The sequence below is a fragment of the Canis lupus genome, chromosome 30 (genome assembly GCF_048164855.1).
Source record: "Canis lupus baileyi chromosome 30, mCanLup2.hap1, whole genome shotgun sequence".
NCBI lineage: Eukaryota > Metazoa > Chordata > Mammalia > Carnivora > Canidae > Canis > Canis lupus.
In genome coordinates, this window is record NC_132867.1 from 32395675 (window position 1) to 32413819 (window position 18145).

At 38.9% G+C, this 18145-nt stretch overlaps 1 protein-coding gene across 5 annotated transcripts in view; it reads left to right on the forward strand.

The window, feature by feature from the left end:
• Positions 1-18145, forward strand: part of ITSN1 (intersectin 1) — a 212381-nt gene that overhangs the window by 76109 nt on the left and 118127 nt on the right. For all 5 annotated transcript variants that reach the window (XR_012021338.1, XM_072806828.1, XM_072806829.1 and 2 more), the window contains exons 5-8: positions 5405-5565; positions 12927-13106; positions 14868-14964; positions 17801-17901. Coding sequence is in view for 4 of the 5 variants with exons in the window: in XM_072806828.1 (XP_072662929.1) it covers positions 5405-5565; positions 12927-13106; positions 14868-14964; positions 17801-17901 (539 nt within the window). In the remaining variant the exon portion in view is untranslated. The remainder of the gene's footprint in view (positions 1-5404; positions 5566-12926; positions 13107-14867; positions 14965-17800; positions 17902-18145) is intronic.

An 18145-nucleotide genomic window follows, 5' to 3' on the forward strand; every position in this document is an offset into this window, starting at 1 on the left:
TTTCTCCCCAGTCTGACCATTTCTTCCTGTCTCCGTTGCTATTGTCCTCATTTGTCATCCCACTTGGGCTCACTGGTCACCATTTCAACTGGAGTCTTTCACACTTGCCCCAAGTTTAGATTTCATTCTCCATATAGCACCCACACTCTCTTTGTAAAAAGTAAATCCATTTTAAACTCCCCATTGAGAAGAAAACCGAAAGTCCTATCTATCAAGGCTACAAGGCCCAACCTGAGCTGATTCTCGCCTTTTTTTCATCTCTTATTTTGCACCCCTCTCTTCCTCAATTTTTGTATTCTAGTTTTGCTGACCTTCTCTCTCTGCTTAAATGGGCCAGGCTCTTTCTTGCCTCTGGGTCATTGTACTTGGTATTTCCTCTTCCTGTAATATGTAATGCAGTTTTTCAAGATTCTCACACAGCTAACTAGCTGATTACCCTTCAGGTTTCAGAGAAGTACTTCCTGACCACTTGTCTAAAGTGGTTCCGTTTGCCCACCTGCTCCTGCCCTCCATCTTCTCTTTCCCATGACCTCATTTTATTTCTGAACAGCATGAACCATCATGGGGAAGAATTTGATTAGTTTTCTTGTTTAGTGGTTGCTTGTACTCAAATACCATCTCTGTGAGGGCAGTAACCTTCTCTTTCTTATTCATAGTGCTAACACCAATTCAGGAAGTGCCTACACTGCAGTAGGTCCGTATCTTCAAAAATTATTTGTTGGATGAATAAATGAATGAATGAACGAATGAATGAATCAGTGCATAGGCTGGATTGATCTGTGCATTGAGCGCTGAGCATCATGTGAGCATCCTCTGTGGATGAGATGGGCCCCTAGAGACCTACAGGCTTCCAGCTCCAGGGCAGGAATGAGATGTGGGAGCAGAGGTACCTAGAACAAAGGAGTACTTTCACCATTGCCACACTCAAGTCTGCAACCCGCACAAGCAGACTGTGGAGTTCAGGAGTACTTACAGTTATAGACTGAGGATACATGAAGTACTCTGTTACTCCTGTGTTAAAAAAACAAATCAAACCAACAGCATTTGTTTTTGTTTTCATTCAGTTTAGAGATCTCCTTTCTTTGTGGACTTAATTTTATTTCTAAATATGTCACACAGTAACAAAGTTCCAAAAGCCAACACTATAACAAAAGGGAACTCAGAAATGTCACTGCTTGTGCTGTCCCTTCATCCCTGTGTGCATCTATTTAGTTTCTTATCATCCTTCCTCTGTTTATTTTTGTGGAAAAAAAGTAGCCTCATAATATATCATGTGTGCGTATCTATTTTACTTCCTCTTTCTTCTTACTTAAAAGGTTACCAGACATGAATGTTCTTTTGTCTTCTGCTTTTCTCACTTAACACATTCTGGAAATCACTCATATCATTCCATAGATATCTCTCTCTCTCTCTCTCTCTCTCTCTTTTTAAAGATTTTATTTATTTATTCATGAGAGACAGAGAGGCAGAGACATAGGCAGAGAGAGATGCAGGCTCCATGCGGGGAGCCTGATGTGGGACAATCCCCAGACATTGGATCACGCCCTGAGTTGAAGGCAGCCCTCAACCACTGAGCCACCCAGATGTCCCTCTCTCTCTTTTTTTCCTACAGGAACATGGTACCCATGGTAGAAGATACACCTTAGTGTATTTAACCAGTCTCCTGTGTGTTTCAGTTATTTCCAATAATGTAATAATGAGCTAAAACATAGTTTTTTTTTTCATATATTCTTGGTGTATCTTCAGGGTAAATTGCTATAAGTGGATTTGCTGGGTCAAAGAGTAAACTCCTAGGTAGTTCTATAGATGTGGCGAGATTCCCTTCATTTGGAGTTGCAACACTTTTTGCTACCTATGGTGTGTGTGAGTGATACATGGTTTATTTGTCCCTTCAGATTTCAGTATACTTATGGTCCCCCTCTCATTTCAGCTCTGCCTATTGCTATGTATGTATGTATGCTATATATTTAGGATCAGTTGGTTTTTAAGAGTCATATACAATAATTTGACATATACTTCTTTTTTGCACATGTTATTTTTTTCACCTTGGAAGTTTTGTGAATTTAATTTTAGGATTCCTAGGCTTTTAGTTCGTCTTTTGGGGGATTATTAGAAATGAGTAAACTATAGATGGGAAGTGAAAGTGGATGGCAGATCTGAGGCTTTTTTGCAGAGAAATCTTGAGAACTAGAATTTCAGCTCTTCCAGTATTCCAGCTCTTTCATTGGGAGAGGGGAGTGGGGAGAAAGCTGAGCTTTGTAGCATTAACTATCATATTTGCATAAAGTCCTTTGAGTTTTCACTATGGATGAGTCCCAATATTTAATGTTTTGTTAGTTGAGAAATAAAAGTTTTAAGAAAGATCACGTAAAATTCTCAGAAAAAAATGTGGGATTGTGGTGGGTGGCTTAAAGTCATTCATCTGGAATTTGAGAATTCCATGTCTCCTTTCCTCTCCCACTGAAGCACGTCAGTGGAAGGTTTTTAGAAACATGAAATTCTTCTATTTTAGAAGTTTACAGTATATTAGAAAGTCTCCTCTCCCCCAACAAGTCATTATTCCACATTAGATATTTGTTTCTCATTAGAAAATGTGTTTGGTGGGGGTGGGCAGTGATGTGGGGAATAGAATGTAAGACTCTGCTTGATTTTTCTTTTTAAGTATGCATGTTGACATTGATTATTGGCAAGTTTTCTTTTTCTCCCAAGAACCACTTGATATAACTGAATATCTTTTTTAAAAACTAAGCAAAAAGAAAGTTCACCCTCTCATTTTACCTATTTAACTTCCTTTATAAAACATGAAAGATAGTTCTAAAAATAAAATAACCAGAGACCAGTCTCTGTTATGAATATAGGTATAAAAATCAAAACAAAATCTTAGTAAATAGAATATCACAATGTATTTACAACTCTGGCCAACTGGAGTTAATGCCAGGAGTGCAAGTTTGGTTCAGAATCAAGGCATTTTCTCAATATTTTAGCAACAGATAAAAGGAAGTGTGATCAGAACAGCAGATGCTGAGTAGGCATTTGATTTAAAAAAAAAAAACTATATATATATATATTTATTTATAGTAACTATTTCTAATATGTAGAAAGGAAGCTTTTTAAATATATCAGGTTACTTTCTAAAGATCACTACCAAATATTATTCTAAACAAACACTCTAGCCCTTTCACTGAAACCCATAACTTAGCAGGATGCTCACACATTTCAATGATGTCTTAGAGACAGTAAGACCAATAAAAAAGAGGAAGTGTATAAATATTGGAAACGAAAGTTAACTCTCTTTTTTGTTAGTTATGTGATGGTAAACCTAGTAAACCTAAGAGATTTTAGGTTAAAGAAGTAATATGTATAGAAGTTTGATAAGATAGCTGAATATAGCATAAATGATTATTAAAAGTAAAATTTTTCTCAATGCACTGAAATATGGAAATGGGGAAATGTTCCATTTTAAATAATGATGGAAATTTATAAAACTCCTAAGAATACATTTAATAGAAGTAACTGGGACATCTGGGTGTCTCCATTAAGTGTCCGACTCTTGGTTTTGGCTCAGATCATGATCATCAAGGTCATGGGATCAGGCCCATCATCAGGCTGTATGCTCAGTATGAAGCATGGTTGAGATTTTCTTTTTTCTTCTCTTTCTGCCCTTCCCCCTGCTTGCACATACCCTCTGTCTCTCATATCAATCAATCAATCAATAAAATATTTTAAAAAAGAAAAGTAACTACATGAAGAAAATGATCTAATCAAGAGTTGGGTGCTTAACCAACTGAGCTACCCAGGCGCCCCAAGAAGTTATGTCTTGCCAGATACCAGAACATTCATGGAGCCAGTGTGATCAGATCATTGTCATATTGAACTGGGAATTGGTCTGAGTAGATAGTCCAGAAATAGGTTTCACTTCAGATGAACATTTAATACACAGCAAAAGTATTCTTTAGTTCCATGAGAAGAGGCTGAATTAGTTAATTAAAGTAGTATTATATTAGTTTCAAGCATATAATGTGCCTTGATGATTTGTGTACATTACAAGATGATCACCATGATGAGTGTAGTTACCAACTGTCATCAGAGAGTTCTTACAGTACTATTGACTATATTTCCTGTGGTGTACTTAATTTATCTTATAGCTGGAAGTTTGTACCTTTTAATCCCCTTTGCCTATTTTATGCATCTCCCCACTCTGCTCCCCTGGCAACCACCAGTTTCTCTGTATTTATGTCTGTTTCTGTTTTACTTTGTTTGTTTCGTTCTTTTGAATTCCACATGTAAGTGAAATCATATGATTTAAAATTGTAGAATTTCTATTAGTAAAGATATTATTCACAAATGAATGAACTAATGAAATTTTAAAAGTCCACCATTGACAGATAAACAGTGAAGACCTAATATACAGTAAGCTCTTGTAGACTGACAAGAAAATGACATGCAGTCCATCAAAAAACATTAGCAAAGGATGTGAATGAGTAATTCATGTACCATATGAAAAATGAGCCTCAGGCTCACTATTGGTGAAAGGAATTGGATTAGCCTGGTGAGGTTTGCCAAAGGGGATCATTGACTGCAGGAGGGCCCCGGTGTGCTCCTGCCTGAAGCACAAATGTGATTTCTGTAGCCTATCTCCCACTTGATGACTTTTTCTAACTTCTAAAAGAATGGTGTTGACTCTTACAACTTTCTGTGCTACCAACGATTTTTAACCTTTGTTGTAAGTCATGCTTTTCATTGTGTTTCATGTTTTCTTTCCCTGAGTTAACTCCGGCAATATAGGATATGTTCTATGAAAGTTAATTGTCTTTTGGGCACTACCTAGATGTGGCTTGCTTTATTTCTTTCATTCATTCATTCATTCATTCATTCATTTATTTATAAAGGTTTTATTCATGAGAGACAGAGAGGCAGAGACATAGAGAATAAGTTAAAGCATCTTAACATGTTTAATATTTAGACTAAAATGAAATCTGGATGAACATTTTTCATGCAGAGAGGTTAATTGTGAATATGCACAGTTGTGGTTTGCATAAAGTCATTTCCACTTGCAAACCCCATATTTGAGAGAATATACATTAAAACTCATTGCACCTGAAACTAATGTAACAAATCTACTTCAATTTAAAAAAAAAAAAAAAAGGAAAATTAAAATCCGGGGACAAAAATACTCATTGCAAGTTGCACTTGACCATTTATGTCTGAGTACCATCTTTAAGTAATAAACACATCTTAAGCTCATTTAATTTTCACAGCTTTAAAGATGTAGTAGAACTATAGCATAGCATGTCATGTCTCCATGGTGAGGATGAAGGGACCTGACTAGTCCGTTCTGGGGGTTGGTGGGTGTGGTGGTGGTTTATGGTCAGAGTCATTCCTAGCCCTTGACGTTGGTTTGCAGGGCGCTAGCTGACATGAACAATGATGGACGAATGGATCAAGTGGAGTTTTCCATAGCTATGAAACTCATCAAACTCAAGCTGCAAGGATATCAACTTCCTTCTGCACTTCCCCCCGTCATGAAACAGCAACCAGTTGCTATTTCTAGCGCACCAGCCTTTGGTAAGTATGAAAAGGACGTGGTTCCTATATTTCACCATATATTTTAAAAAGAAATATTTCCCCTTCTCAGTTTGTGACCTTGTGATAGTGTAGGAGGTGATTCTGTCCAAAAAATGATGGTCCTGGTCCCTTAAAGGGCAGAGAGTGCTGGATGAGAAGATCAGGTTTCACATTTGAACCCTAGCCTGTGTTAAAGAACAAAAGTTCACCTAAGTAAATTTGAAGTCATAATTGGCTTTATTGAGTGGTTCATGAATCCTGCAGCATCCCGTTGAGCAAATAGAGAGTCAGCACAGACTGTCAGGGTAAAAGGAATAAATTTGCAGTCTGCTCCTGCATCTCCCATCTATTCATTGCTCTTATGGCATCCTTGACCCTTCACAATGCCAGTTCTTCCTGTTGGCTTCATTTCCATAACATCTTTATTTTCCCCTGCCTTGAAACAGCTCCTTTGGATTATGGTATCTAGCAATATATTTCTAAATTCATAATATTGAGAGAACCGACCACATTAAATTCTTTCTTGGTACAAAATGAAGCAGGAGAAAATAAACATTATCCGAGTTCAAAACACAATTCCATATAAAGATCTTTTAGCCAGGTGTTTTTCTTAAAAACCCATCAGTAATTAGTTGGTGAAGATTACCAACAGTTCTGATTTCTTCTGTGTTCTCACCCTAGACTTTAATGGTTTAGGTTGATTTAAAGATTATAGTAATCAGATCTAATATCAGATGCATGCAAAAGTTCTTAGTTTAAACAAAACACAAAAATGGTGGCTAGAGTTTCCCTTTCTTCCTCCTGATAGATCTGATGACAAGTGATAAGGCAAAGTAGGTTTTGGGGCGGGGGGCAGTCAGTAGTAATGCAGGTGTTGTTTCTGATACAATGAATGATAAGCTGAGATGAATAAATGCTGTGGTTTAACTTAATAGATTTACTATTAAAAACCAATTGTGCAGTGCCGTTCTTTTGGTGAGGTTTAGCCACAAGACTGGCAATCATTAGGGGAAAGGTGCAGATTTGGGGTCAGGCACGAAGGACATTGATCCAGGAGAGAAAACAGAGAAACTCAGGAAATCATGCATGAGCAAAGGCTAGGACGTGCGGAGGTGAGGAGTACGTAAAGCCCACACTACATGACCAGGACCCTTGTGGGTCTTGTCCCTTGTGTGTCCAAAACCCTACGTCATTAGTTAGCCGGCTTATTTAAGTAGAAGTGGCTCTGAATCTTGGAAGGTCCCTGTAGCCAACATTTGGTCAGGACCCATGGGTTAAAACAGCTATAGGGTGTTTGGTTGTCTTTTGGCTTCCCTTCTGGTACTGCAAGAAAATACCTCTGGGAGGATAAAGAGTCAGAGAGCCAGAGGCATCCCATTTCCTCTTTTTTCCTCAAAACTGGGGAGTCAGTCATTCTTCCTCGAACATTTAATAGGTCTTCTCTTCTTCCATTCTGTAGCAGGACTTTCAGCTCTAGTAGTCATTGCTGATTTATTTCCATGAGGTTGTGACCTGTTGCCCAGGGGGTTTTACCACAGCCTAATAAGTAAGCTGCCCCTGCCTCTAAGGGAACCTGGGACTTCTGAGCCGCCATTCTGTCAGTGAGTCCTGGGCTCCTCCCCTAGGCTTCTTCCCACTGCCTTTCCTACCTTCCTTCTGGTCACATCAGCATCCTCCCGTAAATTATTTTCAAGAGGTGACTCACCAGGGAATATCAGAACATGAGAGAAGTTAAAAAGTACATTGTGTCCTAACCAGGTTTGCTTAGCTTTGCTCAAACATCTGACCTTTGCTGGTATTTCTAGTTCCACCTCTCACCTCAACCCGAGATAATTTTTTTTTTAACACTTCTTATGTGGCTACTTGAGAAGAAAATAATTTGTTACTAGGATCATGATTTTCTAGTTAATGTTAAAAAGGATCTGACCATGCATTTCCTAGCCCTTACACATTCTACCTTCACGTATCATATTTTATTTGGTCACAATAATGACCCTGAAATACGCAGAAATTAGCCCCGTTACGTAAATGAGAGAACTGAGATTCTGAGAAGGTAAACAGTTTGCTTAAAAACCATATTCCTAAAAAGTGAAGTCAAGCCTGTCCAGACATACAGTTTTTCAAAGGCTCTTGGTTGTTTTTTTTGTTTTGTTTTGTTTTGTTTTAAGATTTTATTTATTCATGAGAGACACAGAGAGAGAGGCAGAGACACAGGCAGAGGGAGAAGCAGGCTCCACGCAGGGAGCCCGACATGGGACTCGATCCCAGGACTCCAGGATCACGCCCTGGGCTGAAGGCAGCGCTAAACCCCTGGGCCACCGGGGCTGCCCCCTGGGCCACCGGGGCTGCCCGTTTCTTGGTTTTCTTACTACCTTCTCTCTTCCCACCTTCATTATCATCAAACCATATGGATGGCATGGAGTGTCACTGTTCCACGGTTCATTGTCTGCATGGGTGCTAAGGCACATGTTAACATGTGGAATTAGGGCCAGCTGGGAGTTGAGCGACCATTTTGATCAACTCCCCTCTGTTAAAGAAAGGAAAAAAGGGATGTAGTGATACTCTGACTTGCCTGAGGGCAGCCAGCTGTATTCCAGGAAATTCTGTGTGCCTGATATCTTCTTCCTTCAGTGTGTTTACACGCAGAATAATTATTTTTTGACTCTTGAGTCTGTTTCAGGGGGAGTTTGTCTATTTATTTATTTATTTATTTATTTTGCCAGATCCCATAGTTTTATTAGGCTAATTCATTATGATTATGCTTATTTATTATTATTTTTTAGAGTGGGGATGAGTAAAGAGAGAGGGAGAGAGAGAATCCCACGTAGGCTCTGTGCCCAGTGTGGAGCCCAACACAGGGCTCAATCTTATAACTCTGAGATCATGACCTGAGCTGAAATCAAGAGTCGGACTCTTAACTGACTGAGCCACCCAGGTGCTCCAGATTAATCTATTATTTTTAACGCCCTAATGCATGTCCTATTTGCTTGGAATACATTGGTAAGCAAGACAGCATGGCTCCTGCTTCTATGAAGCTTCTTGTTAAGGTGGGGAAAGTAAGCAAATAGATGAATAGTTTCAGGATAAGATAAGTGCAATCAGTTCTATAAAATGGTAATATGATAGAGGTACTGATGGGAGAAAGTTATCGCGGTAGAATTCTCTGAGGAGAGATGACTCTGAGCTGACTTAGTGATGAGAGCCATGTGAAAACCTAGGGGGCAAACCTTCCAGGCAAATGGAACAGTAATTAACAAAGGTCCTAAGGCAAAAATGAAGTTGGTATGTGCAAGAAACAAACATGAGAACATGGTAGCTGAGGTTTTGGTAGGCGTTGAGGTCAGGGAGGTAGGGCAAGAGCCAGATGGTTTAGGGCCTAATAAAACCATTAAGGAGTTAGGAATTTCTTTCTAAGTGCAGTTGAAAGCTGCAGAGAACTTATGGGTAGGAGAGTACATGGTTGATAGGCTTTTAGAAAAAATAATCTCTTATGTGAGGATTGGATTGCAATAGTAGAATCAGGGAAATCAGTAAGGAGGGTTTTTTTTATAAAGATTTTATTTATTTATTCATGAGAGAGTCAGAGAGGCAGAGACATAGGCAGAGGGAGAAGCATGCTCCCTGCGGGGAGCCCAATGCAGGGCTTGATCCCGGAACTCTGGGATCACGACCTGAACCAAAGGCAGGCGACCTGAACCAAAGGCAGACAGACGCTCAACCACTGGGCCACCCAGGCGTCCCTAGTAGGGAGATTTTCGCTGTGGGCAAGAGGTAATGGAGATTTAGATCTGGGTAGTAATAATCGCTATGGAATACAGGATAGGTTTAGATTCATTATATTCTGTATTTTGGAGAAAAAGCAAATCAAGTTTTGGTCACGTTAAGTGTGAGGGCTCTGGTGGTTTTCTAAGGAGGCAGGTGAATCCATGAGTCTGGAACTCTGAGGAGGGATCCATCAGCTCTGGGAGAATTTGAGTATGGATGGCAATGAAAGCCCTGGGACTGGATGGAGTATCTTAGGATGGGGCCCCTAGGTGGCTCATTGGTTGAGTGTCTGCCTTTGGGTTAGGTCATGATCCCGGCATCCTGGGATCGAGTCCCACCATCTGGCTCCCCATAGAGAGCCTGCTTCTCTCTCTGCCTCTCTCTCTCTGTGTGTCTCATGAATAAACAAATAAAATCTTTAAAAAAGTTTTTTTTAAAAAAGGACTATCTTAGGATGTGTAGCTAGAGGAGCCAGAAGACCTAGGACCAGTCCTTGCCATGCTGTGATATTCAAAGGTGTATTAAAAGGGAAGAAGGAAGAAACAATGGAGGAGGTTGGTGTCCTAGTAGCCAAGAAAACATTTTTCAAGGAGGGTGTGTTCTCTTGTTTGAGTTGCTTCTGAGATTGAGTGAAAATAGGACAGAGAAGTGATTGGATTTGGCAAAATGAATTTGTACACGACTTTCTGAAAAGCAGTTTCATTGGAGTGGTAGAGACAGAAGCCTGATTGGAGACTTGGAAGAGGGGAGAGTTGTACCGTAAAGGAGAGATAAAGTTGGAGGAGCATGTCTGCTGAAGGCTGGTGTGCTTAGGGTGGGAAGTGCCCCTTCACTTTTAGAGAAGAGAGGGAAAACCCAGTGGTTGAGGAGAGATGGGGGGAAATTCCAGGAATTAAGATTTAGCATAGTCAAGAGATGCTCTCCAAAACATAGCCTCCAGTATGCATTTCCTTAGAAATCTTTGGAAAATATTCCTTCATAAAAGTAGTCAGTTGGTAAAAGGATGATAGTCTTCGTAGCAGCTATTTAAAAGCTTCCACTTGTGACAAGTTCCTACACTTGAGGAGAAATGACTGGGAGTGGAATCAAAATTGAACAGGGCAGTGACACAGACATTAAAGAAAGGGAATGGTCCAGACCAATGTGGGGGTGGAGAACAGAAGCTGGAAATCCCAGGAAGCAAGGCTCACATAAAACCAAGCAACAGGCAGGATTGGGCAAGGTCAAATCCCACACAAAGTTATTAGTAGAGAAAGGAGTATAAAGAGCTAAATAACGCCCCCGTGAACAGTGACAGCACCCCAGTAACCTGTGATTTCAAAACAAGCTAAAAAATATGAAGAAAACGACACCAGTCCTAAAAGACCAACACAATCAGAATTTTAAAGCCTCAGAAGTTAAAGTAACAGAACTCAGGAAAGGAGGAGAAATAACAGAAAAAGTCATATCAGAAACAGAGACCAAACTAGACGCAGCACAAGAGGTGCTATCAGAAGAGAAAAAGAAGGGGAAATGGGCAAGATTTCAAAAATAAAAACAAAATTAACAAGAGAGAAAAAGGACTTGAGAAAAAGTGACCAGTGTTGAAGGCAGAGGAATTGAATATAAGGTATTGGTAGTCGCTAAAGGAGAAAACCAAAGCAAGGGAAGAAAACAAATGGTAAAGATCAGTTCAAGACAACTTCCTGGAAATAAAGGATTTGAAATTAAAAGAGGATATCATGTGCTTGAGAATATCCTCCTGCAGAAACCAGTGCTAAGATAAATTCCAATAAAAAAAAAATTATTTGGGTATGTAGAAAAAGGAAGCACATGACTTATGAGGGAAAGAAAATTAGAATATCCTCAGACTTTTCTACAGCAGTGCTTTATCCCATAAGATGGAATGATGTATTTAGTATTATCAAGGAAAGACTAAGCCAAGAATTTTGTGTCCAGAAGAACCACATCACCTAATTTTCCAGCTCTCTGGACACTAACATTATTTCATAATTAAACTCAACTCTGATGGCAACTACTGGAGTTAGCGTCAGATTCCTCTGGTGGAAGGGCCCACTCCCACAAGATTGTCCTCTCTTCACACTTGAGTCACAAGCACTGGATTCCTGGAGTATCTGTACTTCTGTCCAACTTGACTACGAAGTCAGAGGCTCCCACTCACCCTGCTTCCCCTTTCTGTAATTAGAACAGCTCACTCACAAAACTCAGGGAAACATTTATTTAGGTCCATCAGTTCCTTATAAAGGATATGATGATGGATACGTACACACAGGCGCATAGGGCACATATAAGGGTGAGGCCCTGAAGGTTCCTGAGTATAAGAGCTTCTGCCCCCATGGAGTTGGGGTGTGCCACCCTCCCAGCACATGGAGATGTTTACCAGCCTGGAAGCTCTCCAGACCCTGTAGTGCAGGAGTTTTATAGAGGCTTCATTGCAGGTGTGATTGTGACATCCTTGGCTGTTGATTAGCTCAATCTCCAGCCCCAATACCCTCCCCTGGGGTCTGTGTGGAGGCGAGGAGGGATGGGGTGGGATTAAAAGTTGCGTCCCACTAGCCATGCCGCGGTCTTTCCCATGAGCAGCTCCTGTCCTGCATCTATTTAAGGGCCCCCATCCCCAAGCCACCTTATTCAAAATACGGAAAGGCACTCTCATCACTCCAGCAATTCCAGGGGTCTTAGAAGCTCCTGTGTCAGGAACCAGGGACCAAGACCAAATATTTTAACAAAAGATGTTCCTATCAGTCAGGAAATCACAAGGGTTTTAGGCACTTTGCCAGGAACCAGAACCAGGAACTGGGGACAAAGACCAGATATGTATTTCTTATTATGTCACAATATCACAAGTTCAGACAAAGAAACAAAAAGGAAACATTAATTTTAGTTCTATCATTTCTTCACTCTGGTTAGAATACTTCTATAAAGAGAAACTTCCCTATCAAATGTTTGGTTACTCTGAGGTTCAGTATGTAAAGGAAAAGCAGACTGGATGCGTGATTTCTTTTCCTTGTATATTTATACTAGTTTTCAGGATACATTGATTACCTGTGGTGGCCAATTAGGATTTTTTTGTTTTTTAATATCATTATGAATTCATAAACTTAATTCTCTTAGGTGGCTGTAGTCCATTACAGTTATTCATATTGATTTTCAACTTTGGCCAGTAGATCCCTCTTAAGGTTGGCTCTTTTGCCCTTAGGATGGGATACTTGACATAAGTTTTCATATTCTCCAAAATGATTAATCTAAATTTATTTATACATTTTTTCCGATTTTATATTTTTTTTAAAGATTTTTATTTATTTATTCATGAGAGACACAGAGAGAGAGAGAGGCAGAGACACAGGCAGAGGGAGAAGCAGGCTCCACACAGGCAACTTGATTCAGGACTCGATCCTGGGACTCTAGGATCACGCCCTGGGCCAAAGGCAGGCACTCAACTACTGAGCCACCCAGGGATCCCTGAATTTATATTTTAAATGGAAATATATTACAACTGGACAGTGATTTGCTTCTTTGAAGACTCCTGAATTAATTATTCAATGTGGAGAAAAGTGATTCCATGTGAATTCTGTGGGGATTTTTTTCCTTCCCAGGTATAGGAGGTATCGCCAGCATGCCACCACTTACAGCTGTTGCTCCAGTGCCAATGGGATCCATTCCAGTTGTTGGAATGTCTCCACCTCTAGTATCTTCTGTTCCTACAGCAGCAGTGCCTCCCCTGGCTAACGGGGCTCCCCCTGTTATACAACCTCTGCCTGCATTTGCTCATCCTGGTACGTGACCTGCTGAATCCATAGACTGAATTTTTACGACGTGTATTTTACTCTTCCTTCTTGCTGAATCTTCTGTCTTCAATTTCTGATTATATTTGAGTGGCATTTTGTTCCAGAGGAAAATATTTCCCTTTTTCATGTAATATCTCATTTTTCCTGATATGTTAAATAGGGTATGCTAGGCTAGAGAGAAGTAAAGGAGAATAAAATTGTGGAGCTTTGGTACCATTATGGGCAAAGATGAACTCAACAGCTAAAACCAAGAGCTTAATTTCCTTTCTAGGGCCTGACAATAGCAAGTCCAGTTGGAGCAGTATTTGAACATTTTCTTTTTCCATGTGTCAGTTACTACTTTTCTTTAGTTGCTATGAATTGCTGATAAACGAGCTATTCCCTTAGGAGTAGGATTACTTGCAGGGAGAAAAAAGGACATTGCTTTTTTTTTTTTTTTTTTTTTTTTGGAGGAGGCATAGTAATATTGGGCAGAAGGGGGAAGGAAGTTTGTTATATGGCTAGATACATTAAGGATGGAGTATTCCCTGCTCCCTTCACTGAAGGAAAGGATTAGAAAGTTCCTGGTATAGCTAATTTCATTCTGAGACTTTACTTGAAGTCTTTTCCCTTTAGTGAAAATAAAGCAAACCTAAACTGTAGACATGGTCTACAAATCTTAGAAAATTCTTATCCAGTGGGAGAAGTATTTTTTTTTTTTAATTTAATTTGTTTATTCAAGAGAGAGAGCAGGGGGAGGAGCAGAGGGCGCGGGACAAGCAGACTGTGAGCTGAGCATAGGACCTGTTGCTGGGCTTGATCTCATGACCCTGAGATCATGACCTGAGCCAAAACCAAGAGTTGGACAGTTAACCGACTGAGCCACTCAGGCACCATGGGGGAAGTATTAAAAAAAAAAAAAATACTTTGAATGTGTCTGAAACATTCACTAGTGATGATGGCGTGGAGTTTTAGCCATGGATAATGATTATATGTGAATCATTATTTCTCTGCCCAGCTACCTGGGTTTATTACATCTGTCAAGATCTATCTCTAAGTTATAGCCAAATGTACCACATTTTTTTTTTCTTTCTATAAGATTCTCTTGTGCCATGTACTTCACCTTTCATTTGTGACCATGGCTGCAGATGTGATGACAGCTGAGAAAGTTGTTGCAGTTGCTTTTTTAGTAGTATCTGTGAATCCACGTGCTCTGTCTTGTTTTCTTTTGTGACTGATGGCAAATGTTATAAGACAGTAGGCAGGGATGAGGGGAACGAGGCTAAGGCTCCAGAGTTTTTTCCTGGCACACTGCTAACCAGCCAGAATGAGAATCAGACATAAGAGCTGAGCCTCCCTAGTATCCCATGTTGTCTGGCCAGGCCTGCAAGGCTGGGACTTTTTGTCTTTTCCATCTGGAACTAATACTTCCACTCTTCCAGCACAGTTAAGAGAATGCCATATTCTATGTATTTAAGCTGTTGTTTATTTAACTAATGGGACGGAGTCTATAAAGTGTGATATGAAAAGCTTAACAAAGAGTTAAATAACCATTTCTATTTAGTAAGGTGATTTTCAGCAGGAATGAATAAATCTGGAGGACTTTTTGTCCAGCCACAAGGAGGAATAACTCATTTTGAATCCTGGGTGAAAAGGGAAGAATAATTTCTGCCTCAGATTTGGTGACTCTGTATTCTCATTTTTGTTAATAGGGACACGATTCTTTTCTTTGTAGAGTTAAAATTATTCAAAGTCTATTTATTTTTACAGCAGCCACATTGCCAAAGAGCTCTTCCTTCAGTAGATCTGGTCCCGGGTCACAATTAAACACTAAGTTACAGAAGGCACAGTCATTTGATGTGGCTAGGTAAGTGTGCTTGTTTTTTAAATGGGCTTTTGGGTAAAAGCTATTATCTGATTAACTTCTAAAACTAAAAATGAATTAGCTATGTTCTTTATTATCTTTTATTTTGAAAGATGCCAATAATTAGTGCTGGATAATGTTACCAGGTTTTATCACTTATATGTTGCAGAGATGATGAATAAAAAACATGACATTTCCTAAAAAAGCTTTGGGTGTTATTTTTTTAACAAGGAAAACAAATAGGTACCAGTTTTACTAATGTTCACAAATATTAAAATCGAACTCTAGGTAGGAGAGGAAAATTAGCTATTTTGTATTGGTCATTTTAAAGTATATGTATAAAAATTTTTATATGAAGATTGGAGCCACAGTTCACCTTATTTTTTTATTCTATCTCAGATAATCTCATGGAATCTATATGGATTGTTACTGAAACCTTATTTAAAACCACCTTTTATGAAGTGAATTATTCAGATTAGTGGATAATCATTATTAATCAAGTATGTGGCCCAATTTTGGCAAAGTTTATATGACCTTACTGCTTACATTTTGACCAATCTTGGTTTCATATTCTCTTTCATATTTTTATTTCCTTTTATCTCAAATTTTTTCCCTTGCATATTGTTACACAAGATGAAAAGTTAAGTCTCTTCATAAGCCACCTCCAAACTTTTGCAATTAAAAGGGGACATAAATGAAGATGATTCCATCTTTTCTTGTTTCAGTCCTCATTAGAAATCTTTCCTAAGTGACTCAAGTCATTTTCCCACTTCTAAGAGAAGAGTGCATTGAATATAATTGAACAATTTATAACCCTTTATAAAATGATTTAAAGGAAACCCATAAACTGAAAATCACCATGCTGAATGCTGATGTATATACATTAGCTCTTGGGATATGCACTATCTTCCCTATAAGATGACTCGATTTTTCTATGTTGTAGATGAGGAGCTCAGAGACATTAGTAATTTGTCCAAAATAACGCAACTTAGAAGTGACAGAACCAAGAGTTTAACTGAGTACTTTCTGATTTTTAAGGCATGAGTCCTTAACCATAGCAGTTTTCTCTGGAAACTTTAGTTAATGGTGGTATACAGATATTTGTGTTCCACTCAATTAAGGTTTTACTCTGAAGATTTAGGAATATTATTACCAAATACCTCATTAACCCCCCACAGCCACCTGCAGTAGATACTGTCTCAGAATTGTGAATGAGGAAGTAAATCCCGAGAGGTTATAATCCTCACTGATGGTTTACATTTTACCACAAGTTTGAGCAGAGATGTAAATTCAAGGTGATCTATAACTGAATTTTGGATTTCTTAGTCTTTTCCCTTTGCCATGGTGAAGTTTTGAGTTTTCTGTGACTCTCCACAAGAGATTTTCAAATCCACCATAAAATTGATTTGTGACATAAGAATGAATAAAAAATCAGTATTAGCAAACATTAATGCTATTAGGACAACTGATTTTGGAGGAAGGAGTTTGGTAGTCATCTTATTAATAATTTAAATTTCCAGCACATTTTTAGAATTTGGCATCTAAATTTTGGTTACCTGTTAATGAGGCTTTTAGTCCATTTAAATTTTCAGGAAAGTCTCAGCTGAAAACTATGACTTGATAAGTATAATCTGGGGTAGCTTCTGTGTGCAACACCCTATATTCCTGGGGTGTAGGGGAAAGATAATTAGCTTCTGACAAGTAGGCAAGAGTTGGAATCAGCAAAATATTAGTTTAAAATGAGAGCGTTGTTGCAGAAGTACTCACAGCAGAAACAATATTGGTAAGTGTTTTTTTACTAAGAAATTTATAATAATTGAAATGTGAATATAATTAGGTACTTTGCAAGAGTTTGGGAGCAGTTTCATATACTTTATGAAGTGTATAAGTATAAGCATGTAGATAAACATATATAAATGATGACTAAGAGGTTCACTTTGTGATTAGAATTTTGCTTTTACCTATGAGAAATAAGTATTTTTGTTGAAATCAAAGGAAATTGCAAATGGGGCCTTAGTTATAATCTGCCCTGGAAGTGGAATGCAGATTTTACTGAGAGCTTAGCCATTACGTTGAAATTGCCCTCCTTAGACACCAGGCTCTTAACAAGCCATTGGTGCCAGTTGTGATACTTGGCGTGGAACTACTCTAAGGACCTGATCACTAAGGAGGTATAGACCCATCTGACTGCTGGTAGGCTTCTCTTTGGTCCAGGGTTGCAACACATTGTCAAGAGAACGCAGCAGTAGGTGGCAGACAGGAAAGCAAAGCTCCTTCCATTACGACTCCGATGATTTGCCATGACCCGGACATGTTCTCTTCTCTCTGGGACACTCTCCACTCGTGGGAATTTAAACTTCCCAGAATGAAATGATTTCCCTTCATGAAGAAATGAATGCATTTTGCTAACCAGAAAGTTACAAACATTCAAGAATTAATATCTTTAAAGGGAGTTATATGTGGGCTACCAGCATTGCTCTTTAATCCAAAAGAACTGTTCCAGAAGTTTGGGAAAGCCTCAACAGTAGTGTATCACTTCAGTTCCAGGGAGATTTTTTTTCCATATCTTGTGGAACCTTTAAATTATTAAGTCATATCTCTAACTTGGAACAGTCACTTGGTCCATTGTGTTTACCCTTGATTCTGGAAAAATAATGAGTGTTTCTGTTTTGAGAGAAATATTTATAACCATAAAATATGGAAAGACTCATTACAGAACATTCAGAAGTAGCGACTAGAAAGGGAATAAAATGTTAAAGCTGTTTTCTAGGAAGTTCTTCATTAACTGTTATTAAAGAATTTGAATATGTTCCTCATCATTAATCTTCTTTCCCCACAGTGTCCCTCCCGTGGCAGAATGGGCTGTCCCTCAGTCATCCAGACTTAAATACAGACAGTTATTCAACAGTCATGACAAAACTATGAGTGGACATTTAACAGGTATTTACAAATGAGACTTAATCTGGTGAAATATGATTTTGATTCCAAGTGCAAATTGCTTCCAGATGTTGGACCATAGATACTCTCCAAATGTCTTTCTGAGTTTGCTTTTTGTCTAAACAGGGATTTTTTTGTCCCTCTTATCTTGAGTTCTCATCTACTGATGCCACAGTTCCTTTCTTCTCGAGTGCCACAGGCTTTGAACCCCATTGGTTCTTGGTAAATGGAACATAGGCCCAGGAGC